We start from the raw sequence: 24,127 nt of genomic DNA on the forward strand, positions 1-24,127 counted from the left end.
CACAAGGCAGATATCCTGAAAATGAAAAGCTTGCACACACTGGCTCACACTGTTATCTTGTGTTTGTGTTTGCTTTATGGATTGTGTAGTTGTATGATTGATATCAGTAAATGAATGCCTGAGTCTGTGTGAATGTCTGGAAGAATGGGTTTAAGTTACATGTTTAGATGTTGAATCTGGGTTTAACTTCTACTTTTTATTTTTGTTGTGGTTGAATATCCGTTAATTAAAAGAATGAAGACATTAATTCAATAAACACATTATTTATTATTCCAGATTACCTTTCACAGTCTGTGTCTTTGTTTCAAACCATTAGTCTAAAAGGTTCCTCTCACTTTTATATTTGTTTCTTTTCTTCTGTTTCTATCTTTCTTTACCCTTTTTTTAATGCACTGTATATTTGTATGTGATTTTGTGTGTATGTGTACGTCAGTCAGTGCACATACAGTATGTAACTGACATTAAAACATACTTCTTAACATTTATCCCCATGAGTTTTGCAATGTTTATGCATCCTTGTGTAGATGTGCACAGAAGCTTGTGTGTTGTGTTGTGGGTTTGTAGCTCATCACTAATGTCAGTTTAGTAAACTGCAGATGGAGCCATATATGCAGTTCATTGCCCGTGGGATTGTGTGGATGTGTGCATCTACATTATTCTTTAAATAGCTCCTGGACAAAGATGTGCGCTTGTTATGTCCCATGGTCTTAGCCTCACTGACCTCACAGAATGACATTACGTTTTCTCTGAATGGTTCCGCAGTGGAGGAAAACATCACGTGCAGCACGATACCCTCAGTGCCCAGTGGAGTACAATGAGGAATAAAAAGTACAATATTCTGGATTAGACAAAAAAACGTTTGCTTTTTCCAAAGTAACCATATTTTATTAACCCTGTAAGGCCTAAACCATCAAATAATTGTCAGGAATCTCTTATTCTTCGAATCTGGAGGTGGTGCAGCGGTTAACGCGGTTGTCTCACAGTGAGGAGGTTCCAGGTTTGAATCCCTGTTAGACAGGAGCTTCTCTGTGTGGAGTTTGCATGTTCTCCCCATGCATGTGGGTACTGCGGCTTCGTCCCTCAGTCCAAAGACATGCTCATTAGGTTAATTGGTGACTCATTGCCCATAGGTGTGAATGGGAGTGTGGCTGATTTTCTATCTCTATATGTCAGCCCTTGCCTCTCGCCCAATGACAACTGGGCTTCATCTTCCCCCTGTTATTCTTCAGTCTTTATTAGGATCTTCATTAGCATCAGCATACACATCGGCTATTCTTCCTGGGGTCCAATACACATCCATTAATACACACTTATACAACGAACAATATAACAAACAAACAAACAAACAAACAAAGACAGACAGCAAGACCAGCTCCTCTAGTAGAATTAAAGAGAAATAAAATCAATCAATGGCCATCCATTTAACAGACCTTCTGCAGAACAACACAAACATCATCTGCCTCACGTTTTCCTTCATAAAAATCAGATAATATCCAAATTCACCGACTGTATATTTATACATTTTGATAAACACAAATCATTGTCTGAATGACCCTTATAACTAAATCTCTAACCATCATTTTTACAGACATTAATTCCAAGAAACCAAACAGGCATATATAATGGTTAATTACAAACTCCAAGATACTGTTTTAACAACATTTTAAACTGATCTTTGTTACTCTCTGGAGTGAGACTCACTGGCAAAGCATTCCACCTGACCTGACCCTTCTGAGTCAACTTCCCTGAAACATAATATTATTCCTTATTTCATTTCTAGATTAATCAGTGTTTAGTTCAAATTAATTAGAAAAGTGATGAGCAGGTGACCACTGCAAACATCCAATTAGTCATAATTACATAATTATGCATATAAAAACGTTTCTGAGGATGTAGAGGTCTAAAAAAAAATAATGGTGTATTGATTTATTTGGCTTAAGGGTTAAAAAAAAATGCTTGGTCAAAAGACTCTGAAGAACCCCAATAACTCAGATTGGGTTTACATGAATTAAATCAAAAAAAATCTATGTGGCAGCAGTGTATAGTACTTGATGTAGTCATCGCCTTCTTCTGTGTTTAAAAGTGAATTTATCTCTGGTGTGACTGAATCTCTTCTTTAGCCAATGTACAAACTGTGATTCTAAATAACTTATTTGAATGAATTTTTAATTGCCCACTGAACAATTTGAATATGAATTTGATACATTATATGATTTCCCCTTAGTTGCCATCCTGTCTCCTTAGGGGACCTTTTAGTTTGCATAAACACAAATAAATTAAGCAAAAGCAGTGAAGTGAAATGTTTGTGAAGGACACTGATGATTTTCAGTTTTCTGAGGTAGGGAATAACAGGGTGTTGTAAGTAGTGTTAGAACACTGTGTATTACCAAGAGATCAATAGCACTTGAGCTGAATGTCATTATGGTTATTAGGCCTGCTTGTCTGTATGGTGATGAGGCATGAGGACATTATGCAGAGTGGTGTGAGAGCATGTGTAAGTGAGTACATGAGTGTACTCATAAGAGTATCTGATTCAGTTTCCACTGTTGCTATAAGGTGTATTATGCATGTGTGCCATGTGAGCAGAATACTTATGATCAGTGATACACCAGTGATGAATGCTTGTAGCGTCAGTAGAATTCAGAGAGAGTAGGAGTGAGTAGTTTCAAGGTGAGAGGGGGAGAAATTGATGGAGAGGGTGGTGGTAAAGGTGAGCAGAGAGAGAGAGCGAGATAAGGAAAACACTGACATTGAGAATGACAAGAGGGTACACAAAGGTAATATCAAATGATAACAGCAGCAGGAACACACATCGCACATCTCTGAGCCTTGAAGCTCTTATTGTGGGTTCTGCTTCATTAAGATTCCTTCTCAAATGTCAGCCAAGGCTTTTCAGTATTCAGTTTTGTTCATATCAACAAATCGTTTGAAGAGACCAAAACTAACAATGAATCCTAGCTACTTGTAAGTTTTGTCTGTCCAGCCACTGAAAGCTTATTCCCTCTTTGCCATAAAGCTTCATCGTCCAAATATTCATGAAAACACATACGTGAGGTAAATCGTATCAATCCACAGCTGAAAGTAGTCTTGAAAAAAATTCACAATATATTTCCTTTTTGGGCCGTAATGCTTTGTAAACAACAGCTGCTTTTGGAAATCTGTTGGGTTTTTTTTTGTTGTGAAAATGGCAGTTTCTTTTTATGATCTGTTTTTTTAAAGTTTACATTTCAAGTTGAAATAAATGAGCTTGGGCTGAGTGCCACAGACAGTGTAAGTCAGAAAGTATTTAGAGGCTAACTAAAGCACTGGGCTTTCCATGGAACTGTTCTACCATCAGGACAAGTTTGAATAATATTTACACAAGTGATATTTCAAATGTGTTTGGTCAGGATGAGGAATAGTCTTAGACCATGACACCTCCATTCTCTGGCTTTCTCGTGGAATGGAAATAAACAAATAAGTACATAGAAATAGACAATGTAGCCTGTTTGAGTCAAAATAGATAATTAAAGGTGTGGTTATGGTGGGTTTCACCTGCAGTTAGGGCCCTAAAAGGAAGTTTATTTATTTGAACCAGGGACAGTGGAAAAAAAAACATTAGTCTTAGAAGAGAAGAGATGCTTTGTACCAGATTTAGCTTACTAAAGGTATGTGTAGTCCCCAGATGTGTGATCGGCTTCATCAAGCAGCAATATTGGTGCTATTTCTTTCTCAGCACAAATTCCTTATTTTTAACACCTTTAGCTGATGATAAAAAAAAGTATTTTCTTTGGCCGTGACATGAGCAGCAGAGACTCACAAGTCACGCCATCACATATTCTTTACCTGTTTGGTCTCCAAAGGGCAGAGCTGTCTTCACATTGCACTTAGTGAAACATAATGTAAATATCTGAATTCTTTAAACTTACCAGAATCAAAAAGAATTGGTTTTAACAGCACTTAGCTCATTTTGCACACTTTGTATAGTATTAAAAGTAGAGCACTCGATAAAAGAAGTACAGAGGAGTAGATGATACCACTATGGAGAGGAAGAAGTTTTAGGAGAAGACAGAAAATGGAATTCAGAGAGAAGGACAAGGAGCAAAGATGAATCACCATGGGAAAAGGGCAGAGCTAGAGAGAAAGGAGAGAGAGTGATGTAACATAAGAAGATAGGAAGGATGGGATGTGGAAGCCGACAGGGGCAGAAGAGGAGGTCAAAGAATGAGTGTTGTGTTGAGACTCTCAAGGTCATCCACAGGGAGAAGCTGAAACGCTTCATTTTAGCAAAATTTTGTCAGATGTTTTTCCTGCATTGTGAAATCTCTCCTACTTTAATTCCATAGTGATGTTTAAAAAAACAAAGCCAGGTGCATTTTCTGACTTATTAATGTTTTAAATGTTTTAAATGATGTATGGGAATGGTATATATGACGACTACATCCTGCAGGATTATGTTTTTTCCAACACGTCTGCATGGATTTTCAGTGATTTATAAAAGCAAGAATACTGCAACAAAGTTTCTCATGTCTTCTCTCTTCTTTTCTGCACTTATTCGTCACATAAAGCACAAGGGCTCCAGCATCATCAAAGCTAACATCAAAGTCAAACTGCACGATATTTCACTAAGATTGAAATAACTTTTTATGTAAATAAAATCACATTGGTTCAAAGAAACTTGACGGAGGAGGAGATCAAAGGAGACGGGCATATCTTGCCACCAACATGCATATGCACAACATTATTTGGACTTGGTGAAATTGGGAGTTGTGGCTTGGAGACAACTACTTACTTACAACCAGGATGGACAGAGGGGGAGAAATGTGACAAAAAGAAGACGAGCAGTGCGGAGAAGGCAAAGACAGAGACAGAGAGGGAGACAGTGAGAGAACAAACTCTCAGGTTAATGGGGCGAGGAATCTTGTCTTATTTAATATAGATGGTATGGGACATGAAATATACATGAAACACAGGGTTGACATCTGTATCAGCTTCATTAAAAAGCCTGTCTAAGGAGACCAAGAGAAGGAAGCTAGATAAAGTGGAAATCAGCAAAGTGAGGCTTTGTAGTAAGAAAGAAAGGAGGGAGGAGACAAAGACAAGAGGAAAAGACAGGGAGGGAGACATCAGATCAAGACAAAGAACTTGACAGCATTTGATCCCAGGGCAACGGAGGCCTTTTTTCTCTTCTTCTCTTTTCTACCAAGATGAGGACTTTTCCTGAGATGGAAATCAATACTTTATCATTGTTCTTTGTTTTGCTGTTGATCCTCAGTGTTTAAGTGTTAATCTAAGGTCTTCACCTCATGTGGTCCTGACAGGGCCCACGGGACCTCTAAACAGAGCCCAGTACTAACCCTGGCTTAAATTCCCATTCAGCTTGCATATAGCCCTGTGTCCCCTGGGTTATGACCTTTACAACGTGTTCTTATCCCAGTGACAAAAGCCATATGTTGGTATCAGCTCACAGATACAAAAATAATAAAAGCATCACAGTTTAGTCAAATGATTTTCCTGTGACCAAATTGGAAATATGTTATGTTGTGCATTTAGCTTGTGTTAGTTTTTGTGTTATTTCTTAGAACCAGTATCACTTATAATTAACATGCAGGAATGTCCCACACACAATACTTTGTATAAGGCTTATATGAATGAATGTCTGTTTCCAGTTGCTAGGAGCCGAATGCACAGAGGACAGAAGTTTAATCACCAATGTCTCATTTGTTGTAAGCTCCTAAGATATCTTGAACACCTTGCCTCTGTCTGTCTCCAGTTGCTAGGAACCAGTATGAGCGGATAGGCAGTGATGTCACCATGCAGTGCGGTTCCCTGGACAATGACGCATCAGTGTCATGGAAGGTGAATGGGACAGATGTGAAGGCCCAGCACCGTCTAGAGGGTCCCAGATTGACACTGAACGAGGTGGATCTGGGCCACAACGGACTCTACAGCTGCTTTCAGAACCCGCACGGAGAGAGACGTGACACCATCTACCTCCACATCGGCAGTAAGTAGCCAGACAATTGCCCGCCGAATATTACTTCAAATAAGACATGATGAATCTTTCATTATCCCAAAGGGGGAACTGGGTCATTAAAGCTGTAAAGACTAAAAGGAAAAGGCAGAATAGAAATGACCACAATGCAATTACATCTCAAAAGGAACGGAACCAATGTATTAATAATGAGAAATGTTATGGATTCTTAGCTTGTACGTATGTGCAAAAAGAAAGACAAAAGCAACACACAAAAACACAAAACTTGCCCTGCAGCAGATATTAATTGTGGTTACTTCAAGTACAATGGCAATGTTATGCTCATTATTATTTGATGTCTCTTTCATGGGTGTCCTGCACAGAGCTCAGCTTGGACGGAGTGGGGACTTATGCCTTCACTTTTATGGACAATAGAAGATGTAACTTCAATTAGATTATTTTTCTTAGCAGGTTTAAGCCTTTGCTGACGTCTCACCTGAAGAAACCAATGTGACTTTTATATTTTAACAGAATGAACATTACATGACACAAACGTTTTTGTTAAGTCTCATATCTAGTGTTATATAGCGGTGAGTATTTTACTTTGAACATAAGCATGATACATTTGGAGTGTCTTTTTTAAATAGTTTTGCATAGCTTGAGCATAATGTAATTGGAAATTGTAATAGTAAGTCACAATATTTTATACTATCTTAAATATTGATATAACAATAGTAGCAATTACTGTAGCCACTCCTATTATAACTCTATGGTAAGTTGAAATAGTTAAATTAATTTTTCAATCACATTTTAAATACAAAAATAAAACACAAATGTTCATGTCAGCAACCGTTATTGAAGGACGGCTTGCCAGCTGATAATCGAGAATGATTAGTTGTCAAAAAGAAACGTGGTCATTTAGCAGTAATGGCTTTGCATTTAAATAATCATATAAAAGCTAAATGAGTGTAAATGTAATGGCATGTCACTGTGGTCTTTGATTTGGCTATTGCCCGCTTTGAGGTGCTTTATTCTGTTAAAGGTTTTTACACACTGGGCTGGTGAATAATAATGGTGTTTAAGTAGAATGAGACTTGTAAATGACAAGCACCTCATACACATTTATAGTAAAATTAACAAAAGTAATTAAATATTATAATTCTTCATTGGTCATTAATTAAAGTTTTAATTGTATTAATTTATCATATTGATACTTGATGTTGTGAATGTCACACCTTTAACATCAAGTAGGCCTACATGTCATTATACTTTATTTGAAGTATTTTGTTGACTGATTTGACCATTTGAAGTCTAGTAAGCAACATAGGCAACAGGCTAAACCAGTTTTAATATGTGTTCAAATTCACATGTTATATTCTAATTCAAACCTCAAATTATTTGAATAAATGATTTTGCTGTATAAATATACAGCGTTAATGCTCTGAGATTGATAGCTCCCTTTCTGTTCTATTTTTAATTGACAGCTTTGAGTCACTTCAAAGTGACGTTTCTGGCCAGTAGTGATCACTTTCCATCTCTGTCCATTCCAGTCTGTTGGCAGTCAAAGTAACAGCAACATATAAAATTACAAATTAAATTTCCGCAGAAATTGAACTGCATGCTGCTAGCTGGTTAGCAGGTGGAAGTGAAAATGTCTTTGGCATCAGTCATGGAAGGCCCCTTCAAAACAGAGCCAAAAGTGACATGATTTGATAGACTGCTGGCATGGAAACATGTGAGTTTCTTTCACAAGCTGTTCAAGTAAGCCTTAGGTCTAAATAATAAAGATTAAAGATTAAAAGAGAAGCAGCATTAGAGGAATAGAGGTAGAAGATGGTAGCCATTCATCTCTCTAGCACATTCCCCACAGTAGATTGGTTTACTATAAGAGTTATTACTTCATTATACAAATACATTTAAAATGTTAGTGTGAATAAAAAAGCAAAGAAGTGTAGCGAGATTGGTTAAATACAGTATATTCTCATCAGTTTAGCAGAAAACCACCACTTGTAATCCTGTCCACTTGTCAACAGAAAGAAAGCCAAAGGAACCACCTATGGCCACTACATTTCAGGCTGATGTTAAATGTAACATTTCCATGCAAATGTTTGATGAATGAGACTGTATGTGAGGGTGACAGTTAGGTTAATCATATCACCAATGATGAATTACTCAATGCTGAGAAAATACCGCATTAATCAGAGTTTTATGTTATCTTAGATTATGTCACTATAGTGTGTGTGCATGAGTGTGTGTGTGTGCATGTGGGAGAGAGTAAAGCAGGTACAGAAAGTGATGAAGGAACCACATGTCAGTGTTGAAGCTCGTGCATTTGTCTGCATGTTTTTATTTTTTATTCTTTTTACCAATGTTAATTTCTCTTTCATAATGACACTTTGGTGGTCTCGAACAGTGTGAGTGTGTGCATGAGAGAGAGAGAGAGAGAGAGAGAGAGAGAGAGAGAGAGAGAGAGAGAGAGAGAGAAACAGAGTTGCATTGTGTAACTGTTCTTTTGGGGTCAATTACATGTTTGTGAGAAGAATACCTTTGTGGTTTAGCCTGGTTGTGAATATAATTACCTCGATAACAGTTGGTGATTTTATGACACAAGGCACTCTCCGGGGAAACATCGACTTTAATTCTGTCTTTCAAACTGCAGAAACTTGTAGTATCATATTCTTTCGCTGTGTCTCTCTGGCCCTTTTGTACAGAGTCTTAATGGGGGAAATGATGCTGTTATTTCTCCTGGCGAATGTGTATTAAACCTAAAAACACAGATAGGGGGGACATCTTTCAAAGCTGTAGCTGAGCCAAAAGTGATTTGATGACATGTAAGATGTGCAGGGAAGAAAGGATTTAAAAATGCCCCATGTATGGAGGCTGTAGTCTTCCAAGCGGGCCGCCCAGGTTCAAATCCAGCCTGTGGCTCCTTTCCTACATGTCATACCTCACTCTCTCTCTCCTTGATTTCTGACTCTATCCACTGTCCTATCTCTCCAATAAAGGCACAAAAAGCCCAAAAATGAATCTTAAAAGAAAAAAAAAAGAAAGCTGCTACATACTGAGTGTTATGTTGCACAGCAACTTGTGTTTGCCGAATGTGAAAAAAAAGAAAAAGAATCCCAACATTTAGTCAACCCATCTTTTTCAAAGATGCACCAATCCAATTTTTTTTAATTCTGATCTGATATCATTATAGTATTAATAACCTAATCCTGACATGGAGGATGAGACAAAATATTCATGTTTAGATAATTACATATGAACTGACTATGTTGTGATCCAAATCTTCAATATGTGTAATGTTTACAACAGCATCAGTCTCCCTCTGCTGTGACAGTAAACCTCTTGTTGACTCCTAGCTGCATTAAATGTACAAAAAACCATTATCAATAACTGCACCAGTGCAACTTTCTGCCACAACATGGATTTTTGTTGTTTGGTTGTAGTGCACACACAAGGCACCTCCAATTACGCAGCCTAGCAGCCACAGTGGAGGGTAAATTAAAGTAGCACAAATTAATGGTAAACAGACTTAACTTGCACAGTGCTTTTCTAGTCTTCTGACTACTCAATTCAGGGTTGCTGCAGGAGCTGGGGATCGAACCCTCACCCTTCTGGTTGAGAGATGATGACTCTACCAACTGAGCCCCAGCCACTTTGATATTTGTCACAGACAATGGCTTAGTGTCTGACTCTCAGAGCAGAGCTAGCTTTCTCTCTGATAAAATAGCTCCGCCTCCTCCTTGTGTCAGAGCAGGTGTCAGTATTAACTATGAAAGTGAATTATGGCAGAGCAATCAGTTTAACTTTTACATTTACCCCTCTTCAAGTTTCAGCATAAACAGAAACAGTAAGTGGTGTGCTCACTTGCAGTGCATTCTTGAACTTGTTATTTCAACCACCACCACTCCAAACATCAGCTTTGCAGAAATTGCGAGGAAGTTGTTGGCTTGACATGTTACATGTGGGTTTCAAGTCATGCCTGCTGGCATGCTTTCTATAATCACACAACAGGGCTTCAATTTGCCACTTTCTTTTGTCTCAGTTTGAAAAATCAAAGTGTTACAATGACTAGTCTTCGTTGTAGAACTATTCCTGGATCTATGTGTTACAGGGTTTAAGTCTCATTCTTTTCTTTCATTCTTTTCTTTTGCATTAGTTATCACACCCTAAATGCAGCCTGATATTTTTCGTACATTTCTATTTTGTTCTTTGTCTCTTGTCTTTGTATTTCACACTATTTCTTTTTCTGAATTTTAACTTCCATCACACAGTACTAATGACAGCATAACAGGATACACTTGTTCTGATTAGCATCGTGATGATAGTTTGATTTTATGTAGTGTTTATTACTTACACCAGGGGCTTGTTATGTTTTACACAGATAGAAGTGTTATCAGGAGAACAGCCCAGAGCCATCTGTCTATGCCTTTTTCATTTTTCTCCCTCACTCTTTGTCTTGTTTCTCCCTCAAACTTTGTAAACTTGTCATCTTTCTTTCCCCCCCTTTTCCCGCCTCTCTTCACCCATCCATTCTTCCCTGCCTCTGTCTCTGTATCTGTCCCCATCATCATCATCATCATCATCATGTCTTATCTCTCAAAATGTTTTCTTTGGATCCTACACTCACCCCTCCCTGAACTCTCTCTTGGTTCTTGTGCCTTGGCTGGTAGTTTCTTGCAGCATCTGTTAGCAGTGTGTTTACACTGTTTTTTAATTTTTTTTATTACAGTATGTTCACAGGACGTCAAACTATGACCCCAAAACTGTCTGCGTGTATGTGTGTTTGCCCCACCTTCATGCCAATTTTAAGGAGCTTTTGTGAGCTTTTCCCAGAATAGTGTCAACATAATAGCAGCTGAAGTGACCACAGTTGTTCCTATTTCTATGGTGGGTATGACTTTTATTTTTACGAGTGTGTAGTGTCGCTGGGTTGTCTGTTTCTCTTACTCTTTCTTTTATGTCACTGTAGGTGAAAGCTATGATGAAGTATGAACTTATGAAGGCTCGTTGAATAAAATGATGATCCTAAATGGATGGACGTAGATGATGGAAGATGCATTGCTCAAGATATTTAAAAAAAAAAAAAGTGCCAATCTTCTCAGACATGTACATACACAATCACTTAATAACATACTCCAGCACCCAACTATTCAATGACATCCTCTAACACTATCGTCAGATAGAGTTGATGTCAGACAGGAAGTGGCAGACTGATAAAGAAAGTGAAATATATGGACAGCTAAAGGTCATTATAAAATATCAAAGCTCTTTAGTGAAATACAATATTAGTTTCCTTAGCTGACACAATGTGAAGTTTTTGATGCCCTGGCCTTATAGCTCCTTTCTTTTGCTCTCTTCAGTGGCTGACAGCTAGGCGCTTTATAGCATCATACATGATGTTCTAGATCCGTCCAGTTATTCACCCTTACAACTAACACAACATGACCTACAGCTGCTCATATATCCGTCCAGTAACCCTAGTGACCCGTCGCACAGTCAGCCTGCAAGACTCATAACTTCAGGAGTTAGTTACGACACAGAGTTAAGACATATCTGACAGTTTATGCCTTCAAATAAAAGATTGACTGTTGATGGCAGCTGCTGGAAGGGCTTTATGTTAAAGCTTATAAGTCAGCCTGCTAGAAAAAGAAAAGAGTAGCATTTTATTTTGATGAAATGTTGTGAAACTCTTACATCCTCTGAGTAATTTGGTGAAAATAAATGTTTTTTTTAATGTTTGCCACAATCGAGAAAACTTTCATGTTTTGAGTTTGTTTTAAGTTTCTGAGAAACATAAAAAGGAAAAATGTTATTAAATGGGGGAAAAAGGGGGAAATTGAGGTTGGACAAGTCCTAGTGATAATGGAATTAAGGAGACTAATCTTGTGATAATTCTTAACATCCATAAACTCTTTTAATTTCTAAAATATATTGTATCATGTTCCCTTTTCACGTAGGGTTTATTTAGTTTATTTAGTCTTGGATTTTTATTCTTAAGTGGTTTTTGACTGAAATGAAGGCCTTCATAGAATGGAAGTAGGTATGGGATGGTAAAGTATTGACCTATAAGCTAATCACTCAACATGCCAGCCAATAGGAGCCAAGAAGATACACTTTTTCCTTCCCACATTTTTTGATAGCTAGTTCATTGGACCATCAGCAGACTCTTTACAGAAAACTCCCATTCCTGTTACTAGACATTTAAAACATATTTATAAAAGAGAAAACATTCAGACTATATTGTGAGCAAGAGAAGTGTCTGTTTAGTGATGAATTTGTACAATGTGTCATCACACAGGAAAGGGGATTCTAGGTTTGGCTTGGAGTCATCCTTGGAAACAGATCCTGTCTGAGCCGCTGTCAGATCAGAGCATTGCCATTATGTAAACTCTGCTTTTTTTTTTTTTAAGTAAACAAATGACAACACAAGTCTTCACTGCCTGTGGTGTGGGTCGCTTTATCAGGGAACATCCATATGGCTTAAGGTGTGTGTGTGTGTGTGTGTGTGTGTGCTTGTGTGTGTTTATGGTTGTGTGTTAGTGGCTGGATCAAAATCCCCCTGCAAAAAGGATAGATAGATAAATAGATAGATAAATAGATAGATAGATGATAGATAGATAGACAGATAGATAGATAGATAGATAGATAGACTCTTTATTGTCATAGTATAAAGGAACACAACAAAACTTTGTTAGCAGCAATCCTGTACAGCAGCATTAAACAATCTGTTCACATATATAAAAATATATTTGTAGTTACAAGAGAAAGATGTTAGTGCATGATGCTCCCTTCTCATTCAATCTAACAACAATCTGCAACTAGCCTTGCATTTGTATCTGCTATTCCAGTATGAATCCCAAAATTATAAATTCACACTTTTAGATAACAGTAGCAATTTTGTGGAACTTTTTTTGGCCAAATTTCTTTTGCCCATAATGAAACAATTGCACGCATCTGAGGTTTCCATGTGGGGATGGTGAACCGTCTGGACCACAGGTCAACTGCTGTCTGTAGCAAAACTAGTTATGTACCCAAAACCAGGTTTTGCCTCAGCATATTTGCACTAACATATAATTTCAAACACAGTATTAATAGAATCTAAAGACATAGTGGTATACGCCTCTCCCTCTTCTTTAGTTATAACTAATATATGTGTTTCCCGGACTCCTATCTTAACCCAAGGATATCATTTAAGTGAAATTAAATTGGGAGCACTAATTAAGTTCACATTTAGATAATCTATCCGTGCTCTGTTGGTTAAATTAAATGTTTATCCTCAAATGCAGCCCATCCAAGACCGCAAACACACACACACACACACACACACACACACACACACACACACACACACACACACACACACACACACACACACACACACACACACACACATACACACACATACACATTGATTGGTCGCCTTGAGCTTCACTAAGGATGAGTTGAAGGAGGAGTGAGTTCTCTTGTTAGATTGATGCACATCTCTTACCCTCAGGCAACTTATTTCCACACACATACACACGCGAACACACTATACACACATAAACACACACAAAAACACCAATTGGTATCTATTTCCTTTCCCTAGGTAGCTTGTTTTTGTGTGGAACCCCCCCCCCCCCCCTCACACACACACACACACACACACACACACACACACACACACACACTCAGGGGACATGTGCTACATCTCTGGGTAATGGAATTGTCTTGTCTCCTTGCAGACAGATCACTATGGAGGTTGGTGAATACGTAGAGCTCCTCTGGGACTTCCTGTTTAAACCAGGGAGAATTTGACCTCACATGTAAGGCCAGAGCTAGAACTACTAAGCTGCCATTTTAATTACCTTCCTTGCCTGTCCCAGTAATTGGTCAATCATAATAAATAGAAAATACCTGCATTGAGAATTTACACAGTCTTAAAATGTAATTCAACAGTGTGTCACCCTCAGCTCTCTTGGGTTTCATTTCTGTCAGCGGGAAAGCAATTGCACGTTTGAAAGGTAAGACCTGGAGGATTGAATGATGCAAGCATTTCATAGTGTTATTCTGAAATCGCCTGTACATCGAAGATATTCTTTATTAATAAATAAATATTAATAAATAATTGATGTATTTTACTGTTGGAACTACCACAACATGTCTGTGGTTTATACAGACTTGAAGGAAACTGAATCTACATCTTGTCCCTTTCATACTGAGAAAGGCCAAAACCTTGACCAGGTTTCAGATTGATTAACTTTCACAAAAGTTCTTAAGTTAACACGATTTTTGGAGTTTTAAGGGGCTTCCAAGTGACATTTAGCAGGATAGACCTTCTTCAGTATAATCCACCTCTAAAGGAAAATATAACTTTCCAACAGGAATCAATAAAGCTGACACTGTTTGTCTGGAAGTGTCATAAGCTAATTGTAATGTGAGCGTCAATACATTGCAGTTTTGCAGTCACAAACCGTGAAATATTTAGCAAAAGGTCATTTTACCAGTGGATTTCCATTGCAATGTTTCTCAGTTCTTATTCTGCACATTCATCCTTAACATTATTGTCACTGCATTTCTCTCCACTCTCTGTCTTTCTCCTGCCATAACACTTTCTCCTCTTTTGTTCCGCTCCATATCGCCAATTCCTTTCCTCTCCATTTTTTTTTTTGCTCTATTTGCACGACAACAGCAACTCCCATCACTTTATCGTAGCAGACAACCATAACAAATGCTAAAATGGGCCTGGTTTGAGGAGTCAATGGAAGCCATGGAAAACATATTTCTAAAAAAAAAAAAAAGAAAAGATCACTGTGTGCTATGGCCTCTGTGTATATGTCTGCTATCAGGAGTGATGTGCTAAGGCCGATTGTTTAGCTTTTCCTCTCACTTTTTTGCTGTTTCTGAGCAACAAAGAGAGAGACTGGGTTGCAACACAAGTAAGCATGAAGGCATGAAAAATAAAATCTACCCATCAGGCTAAAAGCTACATTTTCTGTGGATAAGATGTTAAGCAGCAAGGAGCAAATGTTAGCTATACTCATGCACTTTACCAGGGATCCAAATTACAATTGAAGCTCAGCCAAGGTAGTCTTTTCTCAAGTCCAGTATTCTTCTTTTTACATCATTCTTTATTGTATCCCACCACCAGTGTGTCCATCCATTATTCTCAACCATGTTTCATATTTTGCCCCTGCATGCCTGCTTCTACTTCTTTCCTCCACACATCTTAATATTCTGGCCTGTTCCCCTGGTTCCCCCCTTTCTCCTGCTCTAATCCTCTTACTCTGCTCCCTGGACCATCCCATATTTCCCACTTCTTCTCCTCTCATCTTTCTCTCAATAGTTTGGTGTATATAAGCTTCAAATGAAATTCTCATGTGACTTCACAGTCTGTGTTTAGTGTGCTTTTGCTGTAATGTCTGCAAGTATATATTCTGATGTAGTAATCTTCATCTACAGTGCTCGTGGATAGTTTTGAACATCAATTAATCAGTGTTATCCTTCAATATATTCACACTCAGATAATAATCTCAGGGGATTGCTACAGTAAATATCTTGTAATTTGTAATGTGGCTGTGGCTCAGTTGGTAGAGTTGTCGTCTCTCAACCAGAAAGTCTAGGGTTCGATCCCCAGCTGGGCAACATGTCTGATGTGTCGTTGGGCAAGACTCTTAACCCTGAATTGCTCCCGCTGCTTCAGTGGTGGTGTATGAATTAGTTACTTCTGATGGGTAATACTATATAGCGACCACTACCATCAGTGTGTGAATGGGTGGGTGTGACATGTGGTATAAAAGTGCTTTGAGTAGTCGGAAGACAGACAAAGCGCTATATAAGCGCAAGTCCATTTACCATTTAATGTAACATTTTAGAACAAACGTAGAGTTCAAGTGCAGACAGGTAAAAAAAAAAAAAAAAAAAGCTAAGGCTGCAAGTGCAAAAGTGTATAGCTGAAGTTAATAACCAGCCTGCAGATCAGGTTGGTATACCAAAAGTCTCCCAGGAAGAAGTTGAAGTGAAGGGAGACTTAAGTAAGATAAAGCACAGCTAAAGACAGATGAGCTTATTTTTAAGGAACAGGAGCCCAACGCAGGATACAGTGTAGATCAAAGACAGGATTCAGGATCTTTGTGAGGATTTAGCCAAAAAATGAAATTGAGCAAGTGGTGATGAGAAAAAGACAAATAGTTTCTGTACTCCCTCCTCTAGAGAAATATGAAATCTATTATTAAAATAAAAATACAAACATGAATGTGCAGCTATGATGGCATTGAAACCAAAAAAAGAGCAGACACAGAAACATAGTTGTGATCAGAGAGGATTAGACTTAAAGCACAGGGAACCATTACCTGTTCACATTCTGTTGCCATATAACTGTTCTAACCTGCTGACCTTGAGTACTGAAATAGATATAGCTATTGAAAGTAAAAATAGAATGTTTAAGGGAGAAAGTTAAACACATTTGCTTACTCTCTCTTGAGAGCACACTTCAAGTGAACATATCTACCCCTCAAGGCTTTTTGTGTCTGTGTGACTCTGGTGTGACAAGACTGAAGTTGAAACTTGGACAACCTTGAGCATTCTGGGAAGTGCCCACAGTTCATGTCAAAAACATGAGGCTCATGGGTTTTTTGTTTTTTTTGGTGGCTTTAAAGCCTAGTGGAGCAAACTTCAGTGGTTGAACTTGAGCAGCTGAGGCATCACATCTCGTCTTCTGATATGCTGCTCCTTGCTCCAATTAAATTTGCAATGCTCCAGCTCCGTTCCACTCAAATGCTCTGCATGAAACAAAACCATGGAAGTCTATGTGGTAATTGGCAGTGTTAGATGAATATGTTGCAGTCCTAAGCCTTTTTTTTTTTTTTTACTTTTCCAACACATTTGTTTGGGTTCTGTGTCCATTTTTTAAAATGTACTTCTTCTTCCTGTCATTTCAGTAGAACCCTTCTTCATTTAGCATAAATCAACCATCAGTAAAGTGACAGGTGTAGCAGGACTCTAAATAAAGGACATTAGTTTTGTTAATTTAAAAAGTGAAAAAAAAACTCTTCCATATAGGAAAACTAAGATAATCGGCTGAAGGTTGTAAGGTTACATTCTGTTTTCTCTCTCCCTCTCTCTCTCTCTCTCTCTCTGTCTTTTCCTGTCTCACTCCCTTTTCTGGCTCTAATTACCCATCCAGAGGTAGTGGAATAAACCGACTGACTGTATTATTATCTTGTCTCCTCTGTTCGCTCCGCTTTCCTACAGTTGACATGCAGCAAAGCAGAAATGAGTGCGCCGTGTGTGAGTGTGCTGTATGTATTGGTTGTGTATGTGTTGCTGCTTGTGGGTGCCTTTGTTGTGTGCTTCACATTAATGTGTCACTCTGTCCCTGTGGGTGTGTGTACACTTCTTTGTTTATGCCAAAATTTGCAGCTGCATTTTTGAGTGCACATGTGTGTGGTTGTGTGCGTCAGTAGCTGTCACTGTGTGTTTTATGTACAAAGAAGGTAAAGGCCTGTTCTTTCTTGATTAGTGTCCACTCATATACACATTTCTGGGTGAGACGGCCCAGAAATGTGTATATGAGTGGACACTTTCATGATCCTCTGTTTGTATTTTTGTGTGTCTGTGCGTTTGTGTGTGAGAGAGAGAGAGACAGTGAGAAAGAGTGCGAGGGAGAAAAAGAGAGCCTTTGACCAGAAAGTATTCCCCCTGGTTCAGTGTCCAACGGTGAGGTTGAGCAGTTTTCTCTATTGACATCAAGCTACCGAGAAATGGTCAGATATCCATGAAAACATGCTCACCGGCCGTTTTTTTGTGTTTGTGTATGTGGCTCCTAGAGACATTCAAATATCAAAGGTTGAAAGAGGTAAAACAACCCGCTCTTGCTGAACCCTTTCAACCAACCCTGACACATTCAGTCAAATGAATGCACTCCCAACCCTAAAACCAAATGTCTTTTAAGGCATCTTATGTAGAGACTGCTTGTTGTCTTTTTCTTTATCTTGTTGTCTGTTTCAATGCCAGATATATTCATATAAATATACCAACTGATACCAGAGACTACAGAAGAAAATTGAAATCTTAACACGTCACATCATCTTTAAAAATGGTCTGTCCTTCTTTCTTATTGTTATATCTATGTAGACATAAAGTGATGTTTAGATGTGTCTTATCATGCCTTGAAATAGTATATAGTGTTTGCAAAAAGACATGCAGAATGCACAAAGACTTAAATAGAACTAAATACTTTATCACAAAAATTAAAACCATAATTTGTTGTTATGAATAAAGCTGCATAAATAATGTGAAAGAAGTAAACAAAAACTCCAATGAATAATAGTATTTTTAAAATGCTGACAGATATGCATTTTTTTTATTATTAGATACAGATTGGTTTTGAATCTTCAAGGATGCATTCAATGTATACGACCATTTTAGACTGAGGCAGTTTAAAAATCTAGCGATAAGGTCAGTCGATGTTACAGAACATAGAGAGAACATCTTGTTCGGGTGTTATATGGTGGAAGTTTGACTTTTTGACATTTTATATCCAGGGATATGATATCTCTAATAAAGACATATATTATTATTGTGACGTTTTAAATTATTTGGCATCAATTAGAAAGCTTAAAATAGGACATTGCATACGACTCATAAAAACATATTCCGATTGAATTCAGATAAACCTACATCTCAATTTCAATCTCTTTTTTCAAAATTATAATTATAAGTTCCTGTTTAGATTATTATTGCTGCTTTGAAGGTAGGGTATGGACAATAAGCTTATTAATAAGCCTCCTGACTTCTACAGTAGCTGGAGTAAACAAACCTGTGGTGTGTTTGTAGTTATGTGTGTGACAAAGACAGTGTGTGTCTGTCCGTGTAAAGGGAAGGAAAGTGGAAAAGAATGAACATACTTGTGTGTAATAGAGTAGAGAATCAATTGTGTGCATGTGTGGATGTACATGTAGAAATCAACATATATGTACATGCATGAACAGCTTGGTCACTGTCTTTCTCTGTATATTTCCTTATATGTTTAATGGACTGGGCCCTAACATCATTTCACGCTTCAGGATAAAAGTAGCTTCTCCATTTGGTCTCTGCCTGCCATTTCAATTTAATTCAGCAAACTAATCTGCACTTCCTAAGGAGATTGTTTCTCACTCGCTCACTGACTTGTTAAAGCAATAGTAATATACAGGCAGTCTACTGTCCCTGTGCTGATGGCATGCTATCCGCAATGAACCACTCCTTGGAGCAAAGAAAAACCTCTTTGGTAGCTGTGAGTCCTAAAGCTAATATTATGTCATTAAGATCATGTTATGATTCAGCGTGTCTTTGAACAAGACTGTTTAAGTGTCTTTACAAGCCAAATAATGTTGGCAAGTAATAGCAATGCTATTGTAAACTGTGTGTCATGGCAGATAAACACATGCAGTTATTGCTCAGTGGTGACTGACTTCAAGGAGTAGTCTCGAAATAACACATCCCCTCTGTTTTGCAAAGAGGATGAAAACAACATTATAATCACCTTTATGCACTTGACAATAGACCAGCAGCATATACTAGCTGTTATGGGGAGCTTGTGTCGTATGTTTAACTGCTGGATCAAGCTGTCTTTACAATTTTACCACAATGAACATTGTAAGCTACAGCAGGTATTTCTGCCAGGGAAATTCAACCAGTGACATTAAACTTGAAGTGTTTATGCACCTGAAAACTAAGGGTAGCACAATATAGCTATATGGACCAGATACAGTATTAATGGAAGTTATTTAATAGGAGCTAATGATACATCAAATGTTGGAAAATTAGTGGAAGGATACATGTTATTTTACCTTGAATTATGGACTAATGTCCATGACATTTTTTAATTCTTGTTTTCCTTTTAGCTACTGATCATTTGGAAATTAAAAATATTTGATCTTTGTTTAAAATGGTCCCTTTATTATGCTTTCAAACTGGAACATAGTTTTAATACTTAAAATTTACACTAACAGCAAATGAGTTTCCCAATCATGACTTCAAAGGAAAATTGAAGTAGTAATAAGTAATATGATATTGGAATTTTTTTGTTGGCGTTTAGTGTTGTCAGTTTTTTAAAGATTTATGTATATATTTGGGATTTTTTGTATGCATTTAGAGATGGGACAGGAGATAGAGTCAGAAACTGGTAAGAGAGAGAGAGGTCGGACTTGAACAGGGCCGCTCGCTTGGAGGACTCAAGCCTCTGCATTAACTGCTAGACTACCGGCACCCCCAGTAAAGTCACATTTTAAGCAACTGTTATGCAATCTGTATTAAGGATGAGTTTTAACAATAAACTGGATGAAATACAGCTGTCAGAATCAGAATTATTGCCAAGTACATTTACACATACAATGAATTTGACTGATGATCTTTCAACATTACTAAATGAACAGAGCATATTGTAGTACTTGTCGTGACAATTGTAATTCTTGAAGCAACACCAGTTTGTGCAATAGGAATAGTTCTACAGTGGTACTAGCAGGGGCGTGTCTAGACTTTCTTACTGGGGTGGCTCAATTGGGATCATGACATACTGTATGTAGCAGTAGCATACAGTTAGCAAATACACTCACTCACACACACACACTCAGAATAATTTAATGAACTAACCCACTCTATCTCTATTAGTCATATCTCCTTTAAGTTAAACAAGAGAATAGCAACTTGTAAGTCATGTCCAAAGTCACAATTTTAAGTACTTTAAAAATTACAAATTGCAAAAATTCTAACTCTGGCACACTATCCAACTAGCAAAAGTACATTCATTAGCAATGTGACTGAAACATAGTTGGTTCATTGCTGGTTATACAGTGTGCAAGAGTCTGAAAGACATTCCTTAACAATACTTCTGACATATAAAATAGATGTGCAAAGTATTGATTTTTAATTCAAGTTACTTATGAAACAGAAAATGTTGACCGGTGAAGAAAAAACTACGAGTAGCATGTTACAACACAGCTCAAACATTTAATTGGAACTTAAGTCCTGGCAAAAGACAAATAGCCAATCATGGTTAGGATTTCAGGGTGGCACCTGGGGTGGCCCATCAGATTTCAAAGGGGGCCCATGCCGCCCCTCTGGACATGCCCCTGGTTACTTGGAGAGGCAGACTAATACTAATGGTAGTATAGTAACAGTGCAAGGTCAAGCTGGACCAGGTCTATAGTGTATGTACATTATTTTCAAGGACAAATAAAGGACTGTTGTGTTTTGTAAAAACCAAAGGACTTTCCGTGCTGCAGCACTCCTATCCTCTTGGAGATGTCTCAATTACACCAGCTTGTTGGTCCACTCTCTGGGGACCAGGCAGCTGCAAGCCTGGACTGTGGCTAAATGGGATGTGTCCCAGAGGACAGATATACCCACAGAACACAACAGCATGGGAAAAGAAAGAAGGAAAAGCAGAGGGAAGGATAGGCGAAAGAAAAAGAGGAAAGAGTATAATTCACTTGACAGCTGGAAAGTTATAATAAAAAGAAAACACAAGTTGTAAAAAATTGGCATTGTATCTTAAAATGTGGTTCAACTATTAATACTCATAACCAGAGAGATAATCCTTAACACAAATGTTTCATAGACAGAAAGGCCTGAGGTGCATGATGTGAAGGAGAGGGTTATGGGAAGTAAAAACCCGGCTTGTGTTTAGGATAAACAAACACTGCCTTCTGGATGCTCACACACACTTACAGACACACACATGTTGCGGTGGGAGGATGAAAGGAGTCTCGCACAAACATAGCTCCTGTGTCGAATGAGCTGCTCTTATTGTGGAAAAACACAGAGATATTGGTCTTGGCTGGACAAGAATGTGGACTGTATTGGAGCTGTGTGTGTGTGTGGGTGTGTGTGTGTGTATGTGTGTCCGTATGCTTGTGTGAGCTTCATGTTTGTGCTGCAGTTATTTGTGCAGGCTTAGCTTCAAACTGTCAATACGTGCGCGCACACACACACACACACACACACACACACACACACACACACACACACACACACACACACACACACACACACACACACACACACACAGGCAGGCCACCACATAGACACATATTAAAAAAGCAAGTTCAAGCCTAATTATCTATTGTGTAGTTTGTGAAATGTGTGAACATTGCAGTTTTAGGCACATGTTGATGTGTGCATCAGCACTCTTTCTCCTCTTTTTGCTTTTCATCATTGTCTCAAATCTGCCTGTACTTTCTTCTGTCTTCAAGTGTTTCAACATCAGATTCTGTTTTTTATTTTATTTTTTCAATCAAAGCAATCAGCAGCCAGTGTCATTTGACCTCCTGGTGCTTTCTTACATTATGAAAACCTTCCTGCTCATCTCATCTGCCTAAATTTCCCTTTTTTTAGCATCCTTGATTAGGGAGGGCATATCACACAAAAGCTGATCAAATAGAACACTTCTGTGGGGTTAACTCTTTGTAGCGTTCACTGAATCAACCTTAAAGAAAAGCTAAACCTTTAATCTTTTTTTAACATTGAATTTGTTTAATTCATTATGAGCTCTTAATGAATCATTCTCACAATTTTTTAATTATTGCAAAAAGACAGCTCCTGAAACCAATATCCTGTTTGTTAAAACTCCACACACAGAAAACAAAAATCATATACAGTACACTTAAAATCTTACATTTCTTGCAAAAGCAAGCGTTGCCTTTCACTACATTGAAGACTATGCTTTAGCTTTGCTTCTGAACTTTACACACAAACACTAAATAAATACATCTTTTCATCGTAAATACACAAGGCTGTGCTCAAACTTAAACACTTTGAACACCTTTTTTTTGTAATGATATATCTAGCTTTACAGATTTTAGCATGCTTGTAAATATAGGCACAAAAGCAACGGGGAAACAAATTGATTTGTTCTCAGTACTGAAGTGGAGATGACAGGACATAAACAAGACAACGCTTACAGTACTGCAATTAGTGTCCATCCTCTGTTCTCTTCCTCCGCTTCCTCCTTCTCCCCTGCCTCTGTCTCCTCTTCCTCATCCCCCTCTTCGTCATACTCCTCTTCTGCAAACCCTTTCTCCAAAACTGTCTTCTTTTGTTGTGCACACCAAAGAGCAAACCTGACGCCTACTCAGGGTGTTCTAGCTCTGGTTCCTGTGTGATCTGATAGGTAACATGTGTCTTTACATGTGCATTCTGAGTTCAGGTGATTGCTATGTGAGTGTGGTGTTTCTATAGCAGTGTATAGAAATAAACACACACAGGCTTTCAGATACGTCTAATGAGAAGTGGGTTTGGTGTATTGCAAAATGCTGTCGTGGGGTTTTACAAATATCTAGGTTACATATCTGCTTTGGCATTTTGCGTCTTTTGTGTCAAATTTCCATATATGTGTAATATTTTAATTCTAGTGTATAAGGAATTCACTGTGAGATCAAATGGCAGCAGAGTCCCTGATTCAGATGCATCCTTCACATTGTATACTAATTCAAAAGGACAAAGTTAAATCAAATGTAAGATTAATCGATGTTAAGCAGTGATAAGACGGTCGTGCTTCCTCATCTATCAAACTAGAGTCCTAATTTTTGAACCATAAGTGTAGGATGTTTAAAGTCTGAAAAGTCTTTTCACAGAATGATTCCCAACCACAGCACATTGTTATGAAGAAGCATGCTCAATAATACATAACAAGTAATCTGTCAGTTTGGATTTTGACAGCACTTATAAGGAATGTCTTCCTCTCTGCTCCCCCAAAGTCTGTTGTTGCTAATCAAAGGTGTGAAACTGCTCTTTGATTCACTGTCAGAGTGAGTATCTGCCTCTCATTGTTTAGCATGCCGGGGTGAGGGAGGAAAAAAACATTCACTCTCAAAAAATGATTAATAGGGAAACAGGGCATGGAGAAACCCTCTTTCGTTTTTTTTGTTCAAAGACACTTTGTTTCCCACAGTTCCAACTCAACATTTTTATCTCGTTTTCAACAAATGTCCCACATAACATTCTTTTAACAACGGGAGCGTTGTCATTTAATGACAAAAACATGCATCAACTCTGAGTTTTTGCAAAAAAAAAAAAAAATGTGATGACATTTAGTTCGACTCACTTTACAGTTTTCACAATTGATCTTTGTACTGAGCCAAAAAACTTCTAGTGTACTGTGCCCAAAATCAGAAAAACATCTGAACATTTCCCATCATCAACTCACAT

At 38.0% G+C, this 24,127-nt stretch overlaps 1 protein-coding gene across 3 annotated transcripts in view; it reads left to right on the forward strand.

Moving 5' to 3' along the window:
* Positions 1 to 24,127, forward strand: part of cntfr (ciliary neurotrophic factor receptor) — a 220,850-nt gene that overhangs the window by 117,777 nt on the left and 78,946 nt on the right. For all 3 annotated transcript variants that reach the window (XM_065965866.1, XM_065965867.1, XM_065965868.1), the window contains one exon: positions 5,753 to 5,986. In XM_065965866.1, the coding sequence (XP_065821938.1) occupies positions 5,753 to 5,986 (234 nt within the window). The remainder of the gene's footprint in view (positions 1 to 5,752; positions 5,987 to 24,127) is intronic.

This window comes from Labrus bergylta, chromosome 17 (assembly GCF_963930695.1).
Source record: "Labrus bergylta chromosome 17, fLabBer1.1, whole genome shotgun sequence".
Lineage (NCBI taxonomy): Eukaryota > Metazoa > Chordata > Actinopteri > Labriformes > Labridae > Labrus > Labrus bergylta.